This window comes from Hemiscyllium ocellatum, chromosome 18 (assembly GCF_020745735.1).
Source record: "Hemiscyllium ocellatum isolate sHemOce1 chromosome 18, sHemOce1.pat.X.cur, whole genome shotgun sequence".
In the NCBI taxonomy this organism is placed as follows: Eukaryota; Metazoa; Chordata; class Chondrichthyes; order Orectolobiformes; family Hemiscylliidae; genus Hemiscyllium; species Hemiscyllium ocellatum.
The window spans coordinates 18435071-18458545 of record NC_083418.1 but is presented as its reverse complement, the minus strand read 5'-3'; the positions used below and the strand labels follow the sequence as shown (position 1 = coordinate 18458545).

General features: G+C 41.5%; 1 protein-coding gene across 1 annotated transcript in view; it reads right to left on the bottom strand.

Annotated features, from left to right (window-relative positions):
- Positions 1-23475, bottom strand: part of trim44 (tripartite motif containing 44) — a 121961-nt gene that overhangs the window by 48132 nt on the left and 50354 nt on the right. The window contains exons 3-4 of the mRNA XM_060838719.1: positions 21657-21896; positions 20032-20051 (exon numbers count right to left, since the gene is read on the bottom strand). Coding sequence (XP_060694702.1) covers positions 20032-20051; positions 21657-21896 — 260 coding nt within the window. The remainder of the gene's footprint in view (positions 1-20031; positions 20052-21656; positions 21897-23475) is intronic.

Below are 23475 nucleotides of genomic sequence, written 5' to 3'. Positions count from 1 at the left end.
GCTCCAGGGAAAACAGCCCTAGCATGTTCAGCCTCTCCCTATAACTCAAATTCTCCAACCCTGGCAACATCCTTGTCAATCTTTTCTGAACCCTTTCAAGTTTCACAACATCTTTCTGATAGGAAGGAGACCAGAACTGCACACAATATTCCAACAGAGGCCTAACCAATGTCCTGTACAGCTGCAACATGACCGCCCAACTGTTATACTCAATACTCTGACCAATAAAGGAAAGCATACCAAACGCCTTCTTCACTATCCTATCTACCTGCAACTCTACTTTAAAGGAGCTATAAACCTGCACTCCAAGGTCTCTTTGTTCAGCAACACTCCCTAGGACCTTACCATTAAGTGTATAGGTCCTGCTAAGATTTGCTTTCCCAAAATGCAGCACCTCGCATTTCTCTGAATTAAACTCCATCTGCCGTTTCTCAGCCCATTGGCCCCTCTGGTTCAGATCCTCTTGTAATCTGAGGTAACCCTCTTCGCTGTCCACTACACCTCCAATTTTGGTGTCATCTGCAAACTTACTAACTGTACCTCTTATGCTCGCATCCAAATCATTTATGTAAATGAATTGGGTCAAAATTCTGAACTCTCTTCCCAACATCACAAGCATTGCAAATAGATCATAAAGGCAGCTCACCACCATGTTCTCTAAAAATGTTAGGGATGGACAATGAACAAAGGCTTAGCCACACACCCACATCTCATGCACAAGTGTTTCCCAGCTGATACTATCTCAGGAGTAGAATTATTACAAGGATTGCAGTGGTTGTACGAGAAGCGTCACTCCCTCTACCTTCCTAACTGAAACTAAAGATTTGTCAATAAAATGCAGCCTTCTCAACATCAGTTGAGAAAATCCAGCGAAGGTATGGCTTTCCTCATCTTGTGGATTGTATGGGAAACCTTTGTCTATAAGATGTCCCATTCACTGTAGCTGGAGTATTCCAAACAACTCAAAATTACGAGATACTTGGATAATAAAAGCAAAATTCTAAGGATTCTGTAAATCTGAAATAAACACTGAATGCTGGAGAAACATAGTAGGTCTGGCAGTAACTGTGGAGAGAGACACATAGTCAAAACGTTTGAGTCATATACCGAACTTGAAACATTAAGTTTCTCTCTCCAAAGATATTTAAAAGAACGAGGTGAAGGAGCACTACACAAGAATTAACCAAATATGTTATCAGATGGTCTCTGTGAAGCAACATGTTCTCAGGATTAGGATTCACTAGAAATGTAGTGCCTGAGCAATTATGCATATTTCCAAAATTGAAAGTGCTGGGCTTACCAGATGATCAGTTGCCGTAAAGATGATTACTATCTGAGCTTTTTTTTTGCCATCAGCAAAGTAAGTCAATCAGCATGACTGAAAACTAATTGATGCCGTACAACGTTACATGTCACCATGATTGCCAAGGAGTGACATCAACCCTGAAAGGTGCCTTTCAATGGCAAGATTCCCATAATCCAAAGAATAATAGATAGCATCAATGTAGTCTTTTGAGTTCCTGTGAACATTTAGCTTTGTGTCAAACTATCCTCGCTGGATTTTGCTGCTCATGATCATTAGCCTGTATTTTATTTTATGTTCGTCCACCACAATTGAAGAGATTTTTTTCCTTTGTTCATGTGTGAGCTCTTCATATTACTCTTGCGCACTAACTAAGCACACACATTACAGCGACAGAATGGACGGAGCAAAGAGAGAAATGCAACAAGAAACTACAAAACAAAGCAAAGGTGGATGAGGCTGAGAGAATGAAGTGTAAAAAAACATGATAACTGAATTTCTTCTGTTCATTTTTCTCTGCATCATATTGCCATCATTAAAATATTGATAGAGATCATTAATATTCCTTTTGAAAGCTCTCTATTTCACATACAGGCCAGGATTTTGTTAACAATGTCCCATTCCTGATGTTGTAACTAGAACTGAACTTCTGTGTTCATCTGTTTTTCTCTTATTTTATGACAATAAAAATTCGAAGTGCCAATAGTGAGCATGCAGCTAGGGATGCTTTTCATAGATACAGCTGATGGAAGATTCATCAATGAACAACCTAATAAAAAGTCTCCTGGTCAAATAGAGAGGTTCTACATCACAGCCACAACTTTCAATTAACATTAACATAAGACTTGAGAGAACAAAGGTCGCAAGGGTGTTTCTCAAAATTAAATTTCACTTGCAAATATTTCACACGACATCAGTTTCACTTTATTCATGTGTGCATTGTTTGTTGAGCTTAGTCTATTCAAAAAGCTAGATGTACTGGCAGCTCAATTGACGGTTACAGGGGAGTTAGGGACATTCCCCTTATTGTGGAAGAAACAATGTGATGCTTTTACATTCACTCTTTATTGAATGTTTATATCTATGTTAAGGAACTTGCAGGCTCAATTGGTCTTTCCTTTTATACACTGTAAAGGACATTCTCCAAAATCAGTCTCGGCAGGGATAAATGAAAGGCTGCAAGTGAACCACAAGACTCTGTCAGTCAACACCCTGAGATGAGCACACTAACACCGCCCTTGTGGCCTTCCATTTTCTTTCTACAACCACACCCTGGCATCAGACCCTCCAACTTCACTGTTCCATTCTCTCAGCCTTGGCTCCAGTTTCCCCTATATTCCTCTTCCAATTGACTATTAAATCATTCTGGTCCTCCACAGTTCTTAGCTTCTCACTATTTTGAAAGCACTTTGACCTGTTTTTCTTTGATTCAAAGAAAATGACCAAATTTCACCAGTTTGAGCTTCATTTGTCAAAGTTTTTTTCTCAATCCCTCAATCTATCACTATATCTCTGTAATCTTCTGCTTCTATTCACATTATTTACTCTGCCACTCAATTTAATACCATCAGGAAACCTGAATACACAGCCTTCTATTACTTCATCTAAGTCTTTGAAAAGCACTGTGAAAAACTCAGTTCACAGTAAAGTACAGATTGTTGGAAGAAACCAGACACAACCTGCCAATCAGAGGAAGCTCCCATTGTTCCTTCTGCCTGTTCTCCTTACATTCTCATCCATTCTCTAGCACATCAAATAATTTGTCTCCAATTGCAAACACTTTTATCGCTGCGAGGTAAAATACTGAATGCCTTCTAGAAGTCCATATTAATAAAATATATCAATATTCCTCATCAAGCATGTTTTTTACTTTCCCAAATAATTCAGCTAATTTTTAGGTAGGCAGTTCCATGCTGCCTTTCTCTGTTCATGATTCTAATAATTTTCCTACAGCTGACATTAGATTAATAGGCTCATTATTTTATGTTTTCGCTCTCCCATCTATATATTCTTATGGAGACTAAACTGCAATTTTCCTTTTGTACTGGAGATGTTCTGTTTTCCTCAGTCTAAATAAAAGTTAAGATTCCAATAGTCATTGCCGTTTGTAATAGGTTTTTCCAAAACTCTGCATTTTGGTGTTTTGCTGATTTATCATTACTATTCAGGGATCTGTTTGACATTGCATCCAAAGTTTTGCATTTATTTGTTTTCCTCAATTCTACCCAAATAGTTTCTCCTGACTGTCAACCCTTGATGACATCTGTAATATTATTCCTTGTCAGTTTTGTTGTTTTTTTTCCTCCTTTTCCAATTTCCTTTTCCTTTCAAAAGTTTTATAACCTGGAATATTTATCTCCCTTGCCATGTCCAGTTCATTGCTAGTCTCAGCTACTGTCACTACCATATACCCTACAGCTGAATTCACCCTTTTCACTTACTTTTTAAGAAAACCCCCTTATACAACGTGCATCTACTGGGAAATGTGAGTAGAGATATTAATATTGAATAAGAAATTGCAAACCCTATACCATAGGCGGCCAGATCCCGAGAGAGCCTAAAATTAAATCAATGTTTTGCAAGCCATCTCTTAGTACACTCCAGACTCTTTTAATGGATGTAGTATGCAATAAGTTTTGATTTCCACTATAAGAAAATATGTTATTGACATAGCTGAGAGAATAGGGTAGAAATCACTATCATTGATAAAATCAACGAGTGCTGAACACATTTGACAGATATTCTTCTGCCAATTCTATTAATTGAGTTACAACCTCCAGCGAAAATCAAACAAAAAATGTTTGATCAATGTGCCAATTATTTGCCCACTGCGATCACCAACAGTAATGATGAGCCTTGTATTCTAAAGTTTTACAGCAAATGGGCTCAGAACTAATTGACACAAACAACAATAAGATGACAACCAAACCATTAGTTTTGGTGAGGCACGTTCTGTGACAAATATTGACCAGAGCACGGAGCCCTGTTTTGCCTTGAAATGATGCTATAAAATCTTTTACATCATCCTATAGTGACAGTTAGGGTCTGATTTAATTTCTCATCCAAAATCCACCACCTCTGACAGTTCAGCACTTTCTCAGTATTGCACAGCGTGCTTGCCTGTGGTGGTTCTTTAATCCATAACCTTTTCTCAGCCACAGCTGACATAAGTATAGGGAACCAAATCAGCATGCCAGAAACTTTGACCCCAAAGATAATTCTGTTTGCATCACATCAGTATCTATACTGGCACTGGGGTTTAGCAGCAATAGAACAAAGTTTCCCCAAACAAATCTCTCAACTAAGGTCACTGGGGTTCCCTTAGTATTGCAGCTACAGAGACAAAGTGAAGCAGCGTGCTGCACTGGAAGATAGAACATGAATTAGTGCAGTGTTCCAATCTTCTCTGGTTTGCTTGATGAGTTAACAGCAATTCCATGTGATTGCACAGGAAGCACAGGTTTTCCGATAGTTATTTTCAAAAATGATGATGGCAGGAAAAACGTGTGGTATACTTTTAAGGTTACCTTATTGTCTGTGCACAATTAAGCAGGTTGCAGACTGAAGCAGTGTAAGGCTGTGCACCAAGCAGCTTACTTTCACTGATATACATGGACAGATCCTGCTGCACATTAAGTAGTCATGCTGTAAGGAGGCAGCAAGAAGCAAGACATTGGACAGCACTGAATTTTACAACACAGAAACAAGTCATTCAGTCCAACTGATTTATGACTGTGCTTATGCTCCACATAACCTTCCTCCTACTTCTCTGCAACACTTCCTCCTATTTCTTCTTCATGAAATAAATATATGCATGCTATTCACCTTAAGTACACCATGTTGTATTGAGTCCAATATTCTAACTACTCTCCTAGATACATTAGTTTCTCCTGATTCTTTATTGGTTTGATGACCGATGATCTTAAAAAATACTACCCCAAGATTTGGATTTGCCAATAAATAGGAATCACTTTATCTATGTTTATCCTATCACTTTCCTGTATAATCGTAACCTTTATCAGACCATCTCTTGGTTTTCATTTATCTGTGGAAAAGAAGTGGAGTCTGCTCAATCTATCCTGACTTTTGGATTCTAGTATGATTATTGCAATTTTCCATTGCATTTACTTGAGTGCTTCTATATCTTTTTTGTAATATTAGACAAGAATTGAGGCCTTAACAAAGTTCTCTGCTAGTTTAACATAATTTCCCTTCATTTGAAATTTGATTCCTTTAGAAATGAACCCCAGAGCACTGTTTACATTTATTATGGTCTAATGGTGCCTGCTCCTGCCTGCAAATTGCTGCAGTGAACTACTTTCTACATCTGCTCCAGTTCATTGTATAACAGTCCTCCATGTATCCTGGCATTTTCATACACAGGGGACTGATTTACAACGCATCTTTTTCAAACGAAGTTTAGATACACGCACCTGCTCATGTACTCTCTAAGAGCTAATCCAACTGTAGCCCATATTAACTAGCAACAAAGGCCTGAGGACCAGTGTACATGTAAATAAATGTACACATACACAGTATACCTGCATAAGGTAGGAGAAATTGCAACATCAAAACATACACTATATTAGCTAAGATACAAGTTCTGAAACTTTAGATCATAACCTCAGCCTTTACCTCATGCAATATGTTTCTTCCATTTTTTCTCATTTTGCCGAGTTAATCTTTATCTTGTCCATTCACTTTGTTTTAGGTAGTACACAAATTAGGCATGAAATGCTGCAGTAGAAACCACCCTTGTTCCTTCACTGTATCCAATACCATTTCATCTGACCGCAGCACTGTGAAATCGTTTTCATCTCCATCTTACCACAAAGCTTCTTCCTTATTTGTCTTTCTCCCTCTCCCCTTCCCCTCACTTTGATACTTACATTTCTACATCTCTTCAATTCAGATGAAAGGACACTCATCTGAAATGTCAATTGTTTCTCTCCACAGATGTTTCCTGATTTTCTGCGTTTCTCCACATTGTTTTGGAAAGTGTTGGAGGCAGAGTGTCAGGGGACTGTAGCACTGACAGCCAGGTTTCTGGTAACAAGAGTGGCTCTTATGCAATGAGGGACATGTCAGGTTCCAATAATCGATTGTGTTAGGGGTCTCTAGTCAGGGACAGATGTTTCTGCGGCCGACATTGAGACATCAGAATTGTGTGTTGCCTCCCTGGTGTCAGGATCAAGGATATCTCAGAGAGGATACAGAATATTCTCAAAGAGGAGTGGGGCCATCAGGAGGTTGTTGTGCACATTGGAACTAATGACACAGGAAGAGAAAAGGATGGGATTCTGAGCAGAGAATGTAGGAAATTAGGCAAGAATTTAAAAAAGGAGGTCCGGTAGTAATATCTGGATTACTCCCAGTACAATGAGCTAGTGAGCATAGGAATAGGAGCATAGAGTAGATGAATGCTGAGGAGTTGGTGCAAGGAAAAGAATTCACATTTTTGGATCACTGGAATGTAGGGAAAAGGGTCTGGGTGGGTTATTCTTCGGAGGGTTGGTGTGGACTTGTTGGGCCGAAGGGCCTGTTTCCACACTGTAGGGAATCTAATCTTATCTTAGAACTTTCAAAAGTTGATTGGGGCTGGATGTTTGCAGGTAAAGGGGTAGTTGGAAAATGAGAAGCTTTCAAAAATGAGATAATGAGCCTAGAGACAGTACGATTCTGTTAGGGTATAGAGCATGCTGGATGATTAGAGAAATCGAGGTTTTGGTCAAGAAGAAGGAGGAAGCATATCTCAGGTATAGACAACAGAGGCTGAGTGAATCCCGAGAAAAGTATAAAGCCAGTAGCATACATAAGAGGGAAATCAAGAGGGAAAAAAGGGGACATGAAATAGCTTTGGTAAATAGAGTTAAGGAGAATCCAAAGGGATTCTACAAATATATTAAGGGCAAAAGAATAACAAGGGAGAGAATAGGGCCCCTTAAAGGTCAGCCAGGCTGCCTAATTGTGGAACTGCATGAGATGGGTGAAATACTAAACAAATATTTTGCATCAGTGTTTACTGTGGAGAGGGATATTCAAAATATAATACATGGGGAAAGAAATACAGTGGAACCTCAATTATTCAGTATTCAATTAACCAAATTTTGGATTATCCAAAGAAGACTGCAAGATCCCAATGCTTGGCTCACTATGTTATCCAGCATTTGATTGACTGAATTAACTAAATGACACACTCCCTGCCCTTGTCCTTCGGATAATCAAGGTTCCTCTGTAGCAACATCTTAAAAAATGTCTAAATCATAGAGGAGGTGGTGCTGGATGTCTTAAAATGCATAAAGGTGGATAAATCCCTGGGACCTGATCAGGTGTACCCTAGAACTCTGCGGGAAACTAGGGAAGTTATTACTGGGCCTCTTGCTGAGATATTTGTATCATCGATAGCCACAGGTGAGGTGCCAGAAGACTGGAGGTTGGCTAACGTGATGCCACTACTTAAGAAAGGTGGAAAGGAAAAGCCGGGATATTATAGACCAGTGAGTCTCACATCAGTGGTGGGCAAGTTGTTGGGGGAGTCCTGAGGGACAGGATTTACATATATTTGGAAAGGCAAGACTGACTGAGTAGTCAATATGGTTTTGTGCATGGGAAATAGTGTCTCATGAACTTGAGTTTTCGGAAGAAGTAACAAAGAGGATGGATGAGGGCAGAGCGGTAGACATGATCTATATGGACTTCAGTAAGGCACTCAACAAGATTGCTCATGAAGGACTGGTTAGCAAGGTTAAATCACATGAAATACAGTCAGAACTAGCCATTTGGATACAGAACTGGCCTGAAGGTAGAAGACAGAGGGTGGTGGTGGTGATGGAGGGTTGCTTTTCAGATTGGAGGCTTGTGACCAGCGGTATGCCACAAGGATCGGTGCTGGGTTCACTGTTTTTTGTCATTTATATAAACATTGGAGGTATGTTAACTAAGTTTGCAGATGCCCACATAATTGGAGGCGTAGTGGACAGCAAAGAAGGTTACCTCAGAGTACAACGGGAGCTTGATCAAATGGGCCAATGGGCCAAGGAGTGGCAGATTAATTTAGATAAATGTGTGGTGCTGTATTTTGGAAAGGCAAATCAGGGCAGGACTTATACTCATAAAGGTTAGGACCTGGAAGTGTGGCAGATCAGAGTCCTTGAATTGCAGATACATAGTTCCTTGAAAGTGCAGTTGCAGGTAGATAGGATAGTGAAGAAGCCATTTGGTATGCTTGCCTTTATTGATCAGTGCATTGAGTATAGGAGTTGGGAGGTCATGTTGTAACTGTACAGGACATTGGTTATGCCACTTTTGGAATACTGCGTGCAATATGGGAAGGATATTGTAAAATTTGAAAGGGTTCAGAAAAGATTTACAGGAATGTTGCCAGGAAATGAAGGGTTTGAGCTATAGGGAGAGGCTGAATAGTCTGGGGCTGCTATCCCTAGAGCATTGGAGGTGGAGAGGGTGACCTTATAGGAGTTTATAAAATCATTTGGGGCATGGATAGGGCAAATAGACAGGGTGGGAGAGTCCAAAACTACAAGGCATAGCTTTAAGGTGAGAGGGCAAATATTTAAAAGGGAACTAAGGGGCAACTCTTTCATGCAAACAGTGGTGCCTGTGGAGCGGTGGAGCTGGTACAATCACAACATTTAAAAGATATATTCACGGGTATATGAATAGGAAGGGTTAAGAGGGATATGGGTGAAATACTGGCAATTGCGAGTAGATTCATTTGGGATATTTGGGCAGCAAGGATGTGTTTGATCGAAGGGTCTATTTCCACGCTCTCCATTGCTATGACTCAATGATATCCACCATGAAATTAATGAAAAATCCTCAGATGGCACCTTCCAAAGCCATGACCATTTCCATCTAAAAGGGGAGTAAATACGTGGGAGCACCACCCCCTGCAAGCTCTCCTCCAAGCCATTAACCAGCCTGACTTGGAAATATACCATCGTTCCTGAAGTGTCACTGGGTCAAAATTCTGGAATTCCCTCCCTAATGGCATTGTGGGTCAATCTACAGCACATGGACTGCAGTGGTTCAAGAAGGCTGTTCACCACCACCTTTTCAAGTGCAACTCTGGACAGAGCAATAAATTCTGGCCCATCCAGCGACACCCATATCCAACAAATGAATAAAAATAACGTCAACAGCTTGTGCCGTTCACCAAGAAGAATATCCCAAAGTCCTGCAGAGGTCGAATAAACAGAAAATAGCCAAAGGCGACTTTTGAAAACATTTGTAGCTCAGCCTGACATTCTAGATGTAAGTTGCTCCCTGAGCTGGAAGGTTTGTTTTCAGACATTTCGTCACGATACTAGGTAACATCGTCAGTGAGCGCTGGTGGTATGTTCCACCTTTTATTTATGTATTTAGGTTTGTTGGAGGGTGTGATGCCTTTCAGGGTTCCTTTTCTCAGAGGATGGTAGATGGGTTCCAAATTGATGTGTGTTTATTGTTCGAGTTCTAGTTGGAATGTCATGCTTCAACAAATTCTCGTGGGTGTCGCTGTTTGGCTTGTCCTAGGATTGGAGTGCCAGTGTTGGTTAGAGTGCTGCTGAAGCACCTGACGAAGGAGCAGCGCTCTGAAAGCTAGTGCTTCCAAATAAACCTGTTGGATTATAACCTGGTGTTGTGATTTTCAACTTTGCCCTAGGATGGATGTGTTGTCCCAGTTAAATGGTATCCTTCTTCATCTGTATATAAGGATACTAGTGATAGTGGGTCATGTCTTTTTGTGGGTAGTTGATGTTCATGTATCCTGGTAGCTAGTTTTCTGCCTGTTTGTCCAATGTAATATTTGTTACAGTCCTTACAAGGTATTTTGTAAATGACATTTGTTTTGCTTGTTGTTTGTACAGGGTCTTTTAAATTCATTAGCCGCTGTTTAAGTGCATTGCTAGGTTTGTGGTCTACCATGATGTTCAGCAGAAGAGTTAAGAGCAGTCTGGAAGTCATTTCAGAGATGTCTTTGATGTAGGGGAAAGTGGCTAGGATTTCTGGGCATGTTGTGTCTGCTTATTTGGGCTTGTTGCTGAGGAACTGGCGGACTGTGTTTATTGGGTACCTGTTCTTCTTGAATACACTGCACTTCTCTTCTGCTGCTCGTACTTCCTCAGTGCTGCAGTGTGTGGTGGCTCATTAAAATAATGTCCGAATGCAGTTTCGCTTGTGGGTTTTGGGGTGATTGTTTTTGTAGCTAAGTATTTGGCCTGTATGTGTTGGTTTCCTGTAGATGCAGATTTGAAGTTCCTCATTGAGTGTTCACTCTGCTGTGACATCTAGGAATGGCAGTTTGTTGTTGTTCTTCTCTTTTGTGAAGGTTATGCTAGTGAGGATATTATTGATGGTTTTGTAGGTTTCCTCTAATTTGTTTTTGGACTTAATGTTGAAATTTAGTGATTAAAGATACCTTGCGAGCCACATTCATATAACCTTGAAAGAAGTTCAACAACATTAGCGATAACTTGCTAACCTCAAAGTAAGCTTTAGCACTGGTTCAAACCAGTGTTTGTTGTTGGAGATCTTCTTATTATAAATACTGTCCCACCCAGTATTGTTTGTGCTTATATCAATGATATGACAATTATTCATCAGATAGAAGCTGGCTAAAAAAACTAAAGTCTCACTTGAAGCTCAAACTGCTCTTAATGTATTCAGTTAATGGCATGTTTAAAGCTGTGTCCTATGTAACCTTACATTATTGCAGAAATCGTTTAGATTTGGGAGATGCAGACAGAAAAAAATGAAATCACAGTTGGCGATAATTGCAAGCTTCAATGAGAATAGGAGGATATTAAAAGGTAAAATCTAAATAGTTGCAAACTCTTTCAAACATATCAAGAAAGCAGCATCACTATTTTTAGGTGAGAACACAATTATATTCCAAATTAGTACAATAACATTGTAAAATACACACGATGAGGTTATAGACCAGAATCTAATCAAGCAATTTAAACAATTTATTCATATTCACAGGTTGGAATATTCTGAAAGGATTCAGATAGTACATTGTATCCATGTCAGTCTTTATTGCACACTGAATGGTCTTTTCAGTCGGCATTGGTTAGCTCAGTTGGCTGGATGCAGCAATGTCAACAGCACAAAGGACAATCATTCTCAATCTCTGTCCTTGCCTGAGGCATGGTGACTCTCAGGTTAAACAACTTCTCTAGTGAGAGAGCAGCCCTACGGTCTGGTAAGATTACGGTGACTTCACCTTACCTTTCAGGCTCAGTATAAGACACAGGGCCTAATAATTAAACGTTAGTAAAATCAAAAATGTGGAACCAGTAATTGACTATGAAAGACAGACAAACCAAGGATTAGAAACTCGAAAAAGGAGTTGTTTAGTGATTGGTGACATAACATGTAATTCAAGGCAAGGAGCTTTGTGAATAAGGTAGACGAGTTCATGGCACAGAAGTCACTTGGAAGTATGATGTCCTAGATATTAGATTAGATTAGATTAAATTAGATTCCCTACAGTGTGGAAGCAGGCCCTTCAGCCCAACAATAGACAACAGGTGCAGGAGTAGGCCATTCAGCCCTTCGAGCCTGCACCGCCATTCAATATGATCATGGCTGATCATTCCTAATCAGTATCCGCTTCCTGCCTTATCTCCATAACCCTTGATTCCACTATCTTTGAGAACTCTATCCAACTCTTTCTTAAATGAATCCAGAGACTGGGCCTCCACTGCCCTCTGGGGCAGAGCATTCCACACAGCCACCACTCTCTGGGTGAAGAAGTTTCTCCTCATCTCTGTCCTAAATGATCTACCCCGTATTTTTAAGCTATGTCCTCTGGTTCGGCACTCACCCATCAGCGGAAACATGTTTCCTGCTGCCAGAGTGTCCAATCCTTTCATAATCTTATATGTCTCAATCAGATCCCCTCTCAGTCTTCTAAACTCAAGGGTATACAAGCCCAGTCGCTTCAGTCTTTCAGTGTAAGGTAATCCCTCCATTCCAGGAATTGACCTCGTGAACCTACGCTGCACTCCCTCAATAGCCAGAATGTCTTTCCTCAAATTTGGAGACCAGAACTGCACACAGTACTCCAGGTGTGGTCTCACCAGGACCCTGTACAGCTGCAGAAGCACCTCTTTGCTTCTATACTCAATTCCTCTGGTTATGAAGGCCAGCATGCTATGAGCCTTCTTCACTACCTGCTGTACCTGCATGCTTGCCTTCATTGACTGGTGTACAAGAACACCCAGATCTCTCTGTACTGCCCGTTTACCTAAATTGATTCCATTGAGGTAGTAATCTGCCTTCCTGTTCTTGCCACCAAAGTGGATAACCATACATTTATCCACAAGTCCACACCAACCCTCCGAAGAGTAACCCACCCAGACCCATTCCCCTTATTAACGTACCTAACACAATGGGCAATTTAGCATGGCCAATTCACCTGACCTGCACATCTTTGGACTGTGGGGGGAAACCAAAGCACCCGGAGGAAACCCATGCAGACATGGAGAGAATGTGCAAACTCCACACAGATAGTCACCCGAGGCTGGAAATGAACCCAGGTCCCTGGCGTTGTGAGGCAGCAGTGCTAACCACTGAGCCACTGTGCTGCTTTATAGGGCAACCCAGTTCAGATTCTGTCAATGGAAACCCACATGATATTCACAATGGAGAATTCAGTGATAGTAACATTGAACATCAAGGGAACAGTTAGATTCTGTCAATGGAGACGGTCATTATCAGGTACTTATGTGCTGCAAATGTTATTTGCCACCTAAGAGCTAAAGCTGGATCTGGCTGCACATGAACACAGACTGGTTCAGTATTTGAGGAGTTGTGAATGATGGTGGTGAACATTCCACTTCTTACCTTATGATGGAGGGTAGGTCATTGATGAAACAGCTAAAGATGTCTGGGCCTAAGACACTATCCTGAGGAACTTCTGCGGACATGTCCTGTGGCAGAGTTGACTGACCTTCCTAGACCTTTCCATTTCTATCTCGGGCGACCGACTCAACACAGACATCTATTATAAACCGACTGACTCCCACAGCTACCTGGACTACACCTCCTCCCACCCTGCCCCCTGTAAAAACGCCATCCCATATTCCCAATTCCTTCGTCTCCGCCGCATCTGCTCCCAGGAGGACCAATTCCAACACCGCACAGCCCAGATGGCCTCCTTCTTCAAGGACCGCAGATTCCCCCCAGACGTGATCGACGATGCCCTCCACCGCATCTCCTCCACTTCCCGCTCCTCCGCCCTTGAGCCCCGCTCCTCCAACCGCCACCAAGACAGAACCCCACTGGTTCTCACCTACCACCCCACCAACCTGCGCATACAACGTATTATCCGCCGCCATTTCCGCCACCTCCAAACGGACCCCACCACCAAGGATATATTTCCCTCCCCTCCCCTATCAGCGTTCCGCAAGGACCACTCCCTTCGTGACTCCCTTGTCAGATCCACACCCCCCACCAACCCAACCTCCACCCCCGGCACCTTCCCCTGCAACCGCAGGAAATGTAAAACTTGCGCCCACACCTCCACACTCACTTCCCTCCAAGGCCCCAAGGGATCCTTCCATATCCGCCACAAGTTCACCTGTACCTCCACACACATCATCTATTGCATCCGCTGCACCCGATGTGGCTTCCTCTATATTGGTGAGACAGGCCGCTTACTTGCGGAACGCTTCAGAGAACACCTCTGGGCCGCCCGAACCAACCAACCCAATCACCCCGTGGCTCAACACTTTAACTCCCCCTCCCACTCCACCGAGGACATGCAGGTCCTTGGACTCCTCCACCGGCAGAACACAACTACACGACGGCTGGAGGAGGAGTGCCTCATCTTCCGCCTGGGAACCCTCCAACCACAAGGTATGAATTCAGATTTCTCCAGTTTCCTCATTTCCCCTCCCCCCACCTTGTCTCAGTCGGTTCCCTCAACTCAGCACCGCCCTCCTAACCTGCAATCCTCTTCCTGACCTCTCCGCCCCCACCCCAGTCCGGCCTATCACCCTCACCTTGACCTCCTTCCACCTATCCCACCTCCATCGCCCCTCCCCCTAGTCCCTCCTCCCTACCTTTTATCTCAGCCTGCTTGGCTCTCTCTCTCTTATTCCTGATGAAGGGCTTATGCTCGAAACGTCGAATTCTCTATTCCTGAGATGCTGCCTAACCTGCTGTGCTTTGACCAGCAACACATTTGCAGCTGTGATCTCCAGCATCTGCAGACCTCATTTTTTACTCTGACCTTCAACAACCGTATCCATCCTCCTTAGTGTTAGGTCTGAGTTGAGCTAGTGAAGTGTTTTCATTTTAATTTCCATTGTCACCAGTTTTGTTAGGGCTCCATGTCACACACAGAGTCAAATCCTATTGCTTAAAGTGCAGTAACTCACCTCATCTTAATTAATACTTTGCTTCCATCCTCACAAAAGAGAGGGATGATGCAGACACTACATTTACAGGGAGAAGTGTGAAACATTGTATGAGATTAAATATTGTAAGAGGATAAATGTTAAGGACTTGTGACCTTTGAAATTGGATAAATTCTGAAACCTCAATTAAATATAAATGTAAATGTAAGAGAAGAAAGGAAGGAAATAATAGATGCTGAAAGTATCCATTTCCAAGCCTCTCTGACTACAAGTATGCCTCAGAGTAGTGAATTCCTAACCTTGTACTGTTAAACTTCAAAGGCGAGAAAGGGAGACCACAAGCAAACACAGCAAGATAACTAAACCTTGGTGGTGGAAAAATATTGGAAAAAAGTTGAGGGACAGTATTAATCAAGACTGAGAAAGGCACAGGTTAATCAGAAGGTCAACAAGGATTTGTTAAGGGGTGGTCATGGATGACTAACTTCAGGATTGAATTTCTTTGAGGATGTAAAAAGAAGGCTTCATGAGGCAACCTGATGTACCTATGTGGGTTTGAGCAAAGCTTTTGACACGGACCCAAGTGAAAAGACTGGTCAGAAAAATAACAATCTATAGGATTCAGGGGAAAGTGGTGAATAGTATTCAAAATTGGCTCAGTCGCAGGTGTCAAAGAACAAGTATTGACAGGTATTCTGTTTCTGGAAGTTTGTTTCTGGTGCGTTTCTGCAGGATTAATACTAGGCCCCTTGCTAGTAGTATCTATTAAATGGTTTAGATGTAAATGTAGGGCATGCTTAAGAGATTTTCAGGTGATACAAAATATAAGCCACGCAGATGACGAGGAGGAAGAAAATGGTCGAGTGTAGGAAGATATCAGGTTAGTAATCATGTTGGCAGGAAAATGTCAAATAGAAATGTGCATGCGTGTATCTACATGTTACCCTCCAAATCAGGCATCATCCTGGCTTGGAAGTATATCACAATTTCTTCACAGTCATTTGGTTGAAATCCTCAACTTCATGAAATGAATTCTGCTGGGTATGAAGTGATGCACTTGGGAGGAATGGGCAAGCAATGCAGGAGAATATAGAGTAAGTGGTAGATTTCTGAGGAATTACAGAGGAACAAAAGGAAACTTGGAATGCGCCTCCTCTCATCCTTGAAGACAGCAAGGCAGGTTATCAAAATGTTGAGGAATGTATACTGCGTACTTGCTTTTATTGGCTGAAGGCTATAATAAAGCAGCAGGGAGGTTATGTTAGTACCAGATTAAAAACCAGTTTGGCTACATATAGGAGCAAACACATAGTTCTGGACAGTGCACTACTAAAAGGATATGATTGCACCAGAAATAATATAGAAGGTCTCCAAGAATGCTGCAAGAACCAGTGAATTATAACACAGGATATCTTGAGAATGTTGAAAACTGCCCAGGTATGCACCCCACACAAAAAGCAGGTCAAATCCAACCTGGCCAATTACTGCCCCATCAGTCTACTATTGATCATCAGTAAAGTGATGGACAGTGTCATTAACAGTACTGTTAAGCAGCACCTGCTCAGCAATAACCTGGTCAGTGACGTCCAGTTTGGGTTCCATCAGGGCCACTCAGCTCCTGACCTCATTACAGCCTTGGGTCAAACATGGACAAAAGGACTGAATTCCAGAGGTGATGGGCGAATGACAGCCCTTGACATCAAGTCTGTGTTTAACCAAGTGTGGCATCAAAGAAACCCTAGTAAAACTGGAATCAATGGGTATCAGGTAACAAACTCTCTATTGGTTACAGTCATAACCGACACATTGGAAGTAGGTTGTGGTTGTTGGATGTCAGTCATCTCAGCTCTAGGACGTCTCTGCAGGAGTTCCTCAAATTAGTGTCCTAGGCCCAACCATATTCAGCTGCTTCATTAATGATCTTTCTTCCATCATAAGGTCAGAAGAGTAATGTTCACCAATGATTGCACAATGATCAAGACCATTTGCCGCAAATGACTAGCTCCAACAAGAAACAATGAAACTAACTCTCCATGACATTCAATGGTGGATTATTTAAAGGATGCAACTCAGAAATTCACCAAAGTTCCTTAGGCAGCACCTTCCAAATGCATGAACTCTTCCATTTAGATACATGGGAACACCACGACTTGCATGTTCCTTTCCAAGCCACTCACCATCCTAACTTAGAATTATATTGCCATTCCTTCACTGTTGCTGGGTCAAAATCCTAGAATTCCCTCCCTAAGGCTGGGTGGGCTGCAGTGGTTGAAGAAGGCAGCTCATTACAACTTTCTCAAGGACTACTAGGATTGGCAATAAATGCTAGTCAGCCAGCAATGCTCAAGTTCCACAAGTGAATTATAATAAAACTTGTATATGCACTTGAAGTTTCACATAATCTACAGAGCCTTAGACCAAGAATTAGAAAGTGGAATGAAGTTAGGTAACTCCTTTCAGCTGGCATGGATGTGATGGGCAGAATGGCTCCCTGCATATTTTCAAATCTTTCTCCACTCCAATGCTTCTACTTATTTGGCTGGGTAATTTGGTGTGAGGAGATGTGATTGGGAAACCCTGAATCATAGATTTTCCACAACTGCAGAGTTTCAATTTCACAGTATCAGAGATTTTGGGCTAAAAATCTTGGTTTGGCTCCTTTGAAGGTAAGTCAGTGATTAGCTGACAGACTGTGACAAGCCTGTCCCATAGCCTCATCTTCCACCTCGGGATCCTACAACCACACAGCATCAACACTCACTTCATCAGTTTCCAAATCTCCACATCCCCGCCACCTCATCCAGATCCAACCCTCCAACTCGGCACCATTCTATTGACCTGACCTATCTGTTCATCTTCCTTCCCACCCATTCTCTCCACCTGCCCCACTGATCTATCATAATCACTACCTACCTGCATCCACTTATCGCCAGCCGACCTTCCTTACCCCCTGCCCTCCCCCTTATTCATCTCTCAGCCCCCTCCCATCACTACATTCCTGATGAAGGGCTTATGCCTGAAACGTTGACTCTCCTGCTCCTCAGATGCTGCCTGACCTGCTGTGCTGTTTCCAGCACCACACTTTTCAACCATAACCAAAGGGTACTAACAGTGGGGAGCTTACAGCTTTCACTGGATGGAGGTTACACTTTCCACAGCTGACTGGCCAATCAGATTAGTCAGTAAATCCAGCTGTCTGGCAGAGGCTGAGCTCTGTAGCTCAAGTAAAAACAAAATACTGTGGGTGCTGGAAACAGAAACGTAGGAAGTAGGTGCAGGTCCTTCAAGTCTGCTCTGCCATTCAATATGATCATGGCTGATCATTCAACTCAGTAGCCTACTCCTGCTTTCTCCCTTTCATCTTTTAGCCTTAAAAACTATATTTAACTCCTTCTGGAAAACATTCAATGTTTTGGCCTCAACTGCTTTCTGTGGCAGAGAATTTCACGGGCTCACCTCTCTCTGGGAAAAGACATTTCTTCTCGTCCCAGTCCTAAATGGCTTACCCTGTATCCTTTGACTGTGACTCCCGGTTCTAAACCCAGTGTCCAGAACATCCTTCCTGTCTCCTTCTGTTTGAAGTTTGTAAATATCAGAGAGATCCTACTTACTCTTCTGAACTTCTAAACTCTTCAATTTCATGTGGGGAAGAAAGAATGGGCCGAGTATCTTCTCACAGGACTGAGGGGGAAAGGTGAGTTTGATGCACAAAGGACACCCTTTACAATATGGCTTCTCCTCTCTTTCCTACATTTATAAAACCTTGGTTAAAAAACAAAGCACGGCCCTCAACCATCCATCAGCCTCCTACACCAAGTATACTACCCTGCATGGGCAGGGAAATAGTAAACTGAGATTTCAACAAACACGACTGATTCTTATTTATTTATTTACATGTGGTCAATGTGTTGCCAATTTCTGCATCTGCTCACTTTCCATATTTTGGGGTTGAGTTCAACATGGATGGGAAGTTGGTCAGCTGGAGTGTGACAAGATGTGCCTTTAAGTGGGATTTGTTCTGTCTTGTTTCTCTTGAAGAGGTATGTTGTAAACCAGGTGTTGCCGTGTTTACTCCATGGAAAGCTTTGTGCTTTTTTAAAAAAATTAGATAAAAGAAGCATGACTGGGTTGAGTCATGCTCACACAGATCTAGGGTTTTAGTTTTGCTTTCAGTTGTTGAAATGGGAGTTTTGGAATTGAAGCTGCTAGATATCGCTTTCTCTCTCTGCTGCTGCACAAACTTGAGTTCTGTCTCTGCTGCTCGATTCATTCTGTCAGTGTTCTTTCTCCTAGACTGGAGGAGACAGCAAGAAAATAAAGCTATTTTACAGAATTTACCTCTGCCAAGGATATGCTTATGGGATGTTGCTAATTGGAACAGTTGATGAGTAGTAGTTAAAATATATATTATTTGGTGAAGTATTTTAATAGAGTTAAAGTTTTGCAGATTCTTCTTTCGTTATTTATATTTTAACTATGGTGTAAGTATAAAGTGTGTTTTGCTTAAAGCCTAGTAGTTTGACCAATCAAAGCACATCTTGAATGCAGTGCCTTACACTTATCTTACTCAAAAACAAAAGTTGGGGACTAGGCTATCTCCTTGATACGTTTTGAGTGGATTTAGACTAGTCCATAATAGGAGACTTGATCTAATTATGTATACCTCCACTCTGCATCATAAAAAGCACACCAAACAGGAACAGGGAAAATCCAACCCTTTGTTTCAGACTGCTTGCCTGAAAACCTACCTCATTTTCAGTGATTGAAGGGATGGGGATAAAGTAGGGATTGGGAGCTTTGATGTGATTGCAGGGTAGGATCGAGTCAGAGAAGAGTTGGTGATCATGGGGAGATTAGTGATTTTGGGCAGTATGTTCAGGGGAAGTGATGGAGGTGGAGTTGCAGAGTTTACTGGATCAATTGTTGTGGTAGGGTAAACACTCTGACCTCTCCTGACTTGATTAGTAGTACTTTAAAGACATTGATTTTATTGATCTCATCTTTCAGGTCTCCTGCCACATTTCCTGAGGACCATGACAACATGGTTAAAAAGAAAATCCCTGTGAAAATAAACCCAAACAGCTTCATTAAAAGGTTTCAATCTACCACCTGTGTGTAAGGATATCAGTGACCACTCCCCACAACATTCACCTCAGTTCAAACTAGAAATGGAAGTGTGTGGGACGTTTGAAATTTAGACCCTTTTTACATTCTACCAACTCAAATATTGAACATCAGTTCTTGTGCATAGCCCCATAGAGACTGTCATTCCCTGTATAACACACAACGACCATGTTTGTGAATCAAAGCTCTAATTTGCTATGCTTCTTGTCACAACATTAACAATAAGGACCACAGTACCTGGGTTTCTCTTCAATAACCTGCAAGAAACAATACAAAAGGTTCAGTGTTAGTCACCCAACTGATTATAATCACACTATTCTGTACATTTACATAATGGGCTTTCTTTATATTTCCCGTCTATTGGGAAATATGGCTTACATTAAAATCATGATGTAAAATGCCATTGTACTACTAGCCTAATTCGTACAACAACCATTGCCCTATCTAACCCCCCCTTAGGATCTGTGCCCAATTTTGTAAGATATCATGTCCTTCAGGGGAAGCACAAAGATCTTGGTCACACAGGTTAAACATGCATGAACCTATCTAGCTCTCTGTGGGACTGAGCACCGACTTGGATCAATACCTACCATCCAAAATGAGCAGCAATGATGGGGGGTGTTAGCAAGTATTTGACCCACATCAATACAGCAGGGCATAAGGAACAGAACTCTCTGAAGTTTGCATTACATGTATACAAGATGGTTAAGTGGCATTTAGCATGCTTGCCTTCATTGCTCAGACATTTGAGCATAGAGTTTGGGATGTTATACTGACATTGTGAAGGACATTGGTGAGGCCTCTTCTAGAGTACTATGCCCAGTTCTGGTTGTCCTGTTATAGGAAAGATATTATTAAACAGGAGAGGGTTCAGAAGCGATCTATGAGGATGTTTCTGGTTAGAACTAGAGGCTGGATAGGCTGCGAGTTCTTTCACTGGAGAATCATAGGTTGAGGGGTGACCTTTTAGAGGTTTGTAAAATCATGAGAGGCATAGATATGGTAAATAGCAAATACCTTTTCCCTAGGGTGGGAATTTCAAGACGAAGAGGCATATTTTTAAGGTTAGAGGAGAAAGACTTAAAAAAGACATGGGGGCATTTTTTTTTTTAAACACAGAGTGGTTGATGTGTAGAATCAATTTCCAGAGAAAGTGTTGGATGTGGGTAAAGTTACAATGTTTAAAAGACATCTCGATAAGCTCATAAATAGGAAAGGTTTGGAAGGATATGGGTTGACAGTGTGATGCTGAAAAAGCATAGCAGGTCAGGCAGCATTCGAGGTGCAGGAAACTCAACTTTTGGGCAAAAGCAAACATTGATTTTCCTACTCCTCGAATGCTGCCTGACCTGCTGTGCTTTTCCAGCACCACACTCTCGACTCTAATCTCCAGCATCTGCAGTCCTCACTTTTGCCCTTGGAAGGATATGGGCCAAGTGGAGATAGGTGAGAAAAGTTTAGTTTGGGATTATGTTCAGCATGGACTGAAGCATCTGTCTCCATGCTGAATGACTTTAGAAGAAAGTGAATTCATGAAAGTCAGCAGATGTAGGCTATGTGCAAGGACGTGTATGAAAATCAAATCGGCAATGAGGATTTTCTAAATCGACAAAAATTTACTTGAGCATCTATGTAATTTGAAAACATTCATTATAACATCTTTACAAGGTTCACAGGAGCTGTGTAGGTCGCTTCTATTCTCTACCTGGCCTTTTACCTGAGCAGTAATTAGTGATAGTGTCAGTATTGACATGGTATAATTGGGAGTTGGAGCTTTAGTTCCAGTGAGACTAGTCAGCACCAATTGTTTCCATTTTTCTCATTCAGCCTCTTTACAAATACAGTGAGTGCAGATCACTTACCTTCGGTTTCAGCAGTGCCAATTGATTGAAGGCATTCAACTGTCTTGTGATCTCCTGCATCTCCTCAGTGAGCTTCTCCATGGTGACATTAATCTCAGCAATCAGCTCAGCTACGTGGGCTGTGGCCACTGCCTCCTGTAGATCCACCAGGTGAAGGGCCTTGCGCTCTTCCTCAGTCACCAACTGCCTCATTTTAGCAAACTCCTGTTTAATGCAGTCCTCCATCTGTCCCTGAGTCACCTGCACCAATAAAAGGGTCAGTCAGAAAACACATTGGACAGACAGTGTGGCACTGATTGAGGATATGAGTGTACGGTAGTGACAGAAGGATGTAGGAGATTTAATAACATGTAGGAAGTAAAGGCTGTCACACAATTTGTAGTGTGCTATATCAGTCAGAGTGAATTAACAGCGTGGTACATCAGACAATTTTGTACTAAGTAAGGATATACATCAGACAATGTTGTATTACATGAGGGGTGTCCTACATCAGACAATACTGTCTTGTACTGCATAAAGGATTTGCCACATCACAGGAGCTCCCAACAGAGGGTCCACAATTCCTTAGGCATGCATCAGAAAATTTCAGACGGGTTACCAGCAAGACACAATAGGACTTCTTTTATCCTATGATTCATTCATCTGTCCAGCTGACTAAAATTTATGCTTAATTTGTACTTTTGAGTTATGGACAATCTGGATGCTCAGTTTATTTGGCGCTTTGAGCAGGTGCTGGAAATCCAATCAACGCAGCGATTACAGCTGGAATTGAACAAGGGGACAAACAGAATCACCAAAGGCATCAAAAAGATTTTCTCAGTCCATTTGATAAGAAATAGCCATAAAGTGGATAATAAATAATCAACCTTGAAGTAGAATCAATAATCAATCCAATATGTGCCAGCAATGCTTAGGTTTAGGGACTGGTTCAAGTTCAATTTTGTTAGTTTGTCTCTTCACTTTCTCAGAGTTGAAAACAAAATTGCAGCTACGACTAGTTATTGATTAAAAAAAGGTTTTAAATCAGCTAATAAATACACTCACTGACTGCAATATATTAAGGTCATTTTGCTTATTTAAAAAAAGAACTTGATGGATTACATCCACTGAGAGGTTCTCACATTCTTCCATGAGTGTATGTAATGACGGAAATGTTACTGCATCTGATGTTGCTTTATGACATGACTGTTACCTTTGCTTAATCAATAGTTAACAACAAACTGAGTATCAATAAAGAAGAATGTCTCCTAATTCTGTAACAGAATTTTGTCCAAAAACACATATTAAGACAAATGCTTTAAGACCACATTCATCCTGCAGCAGAATAGAAAAGCTTATGTTCTCTGAAAACTTTTGAGATCTAGTTTCCAATCTCTCTCATGCAGCATGGCGATGGAAAGAATGTGATAAATCACAAAACAAAAATAAGTATACACGATTAATTCTACACAGAAGAATGAACTTGTGTTTTGTTTCAGGAGTCCCTGGAATATTTATAAATGGTACAGGAGTCCTTGGAATCAAACAGCTTGAGAGCCCATACCAATGCATTGAATGAGCAGTGTGCTATTTTAGACAATAGTTTGTTGAATGGTAGGCCTGATATATATCAGATAATATTGTGCCGAGTGAGATTTGGAATAGGAAACAGTGAGGGGCTTTGGTATAATAGCGAGCGATAGCAGGTTGTATTGAAATAAATGAGGAGGCTGATGTAGCAGACATCAGTCGTTTCAACGCTTTTATAGCTTAGTTTCTGTGAAATAAAAAGTGGTATTTATGAGATTGATGTAGTCAGTGGGTGTGCATTCCAAAGACA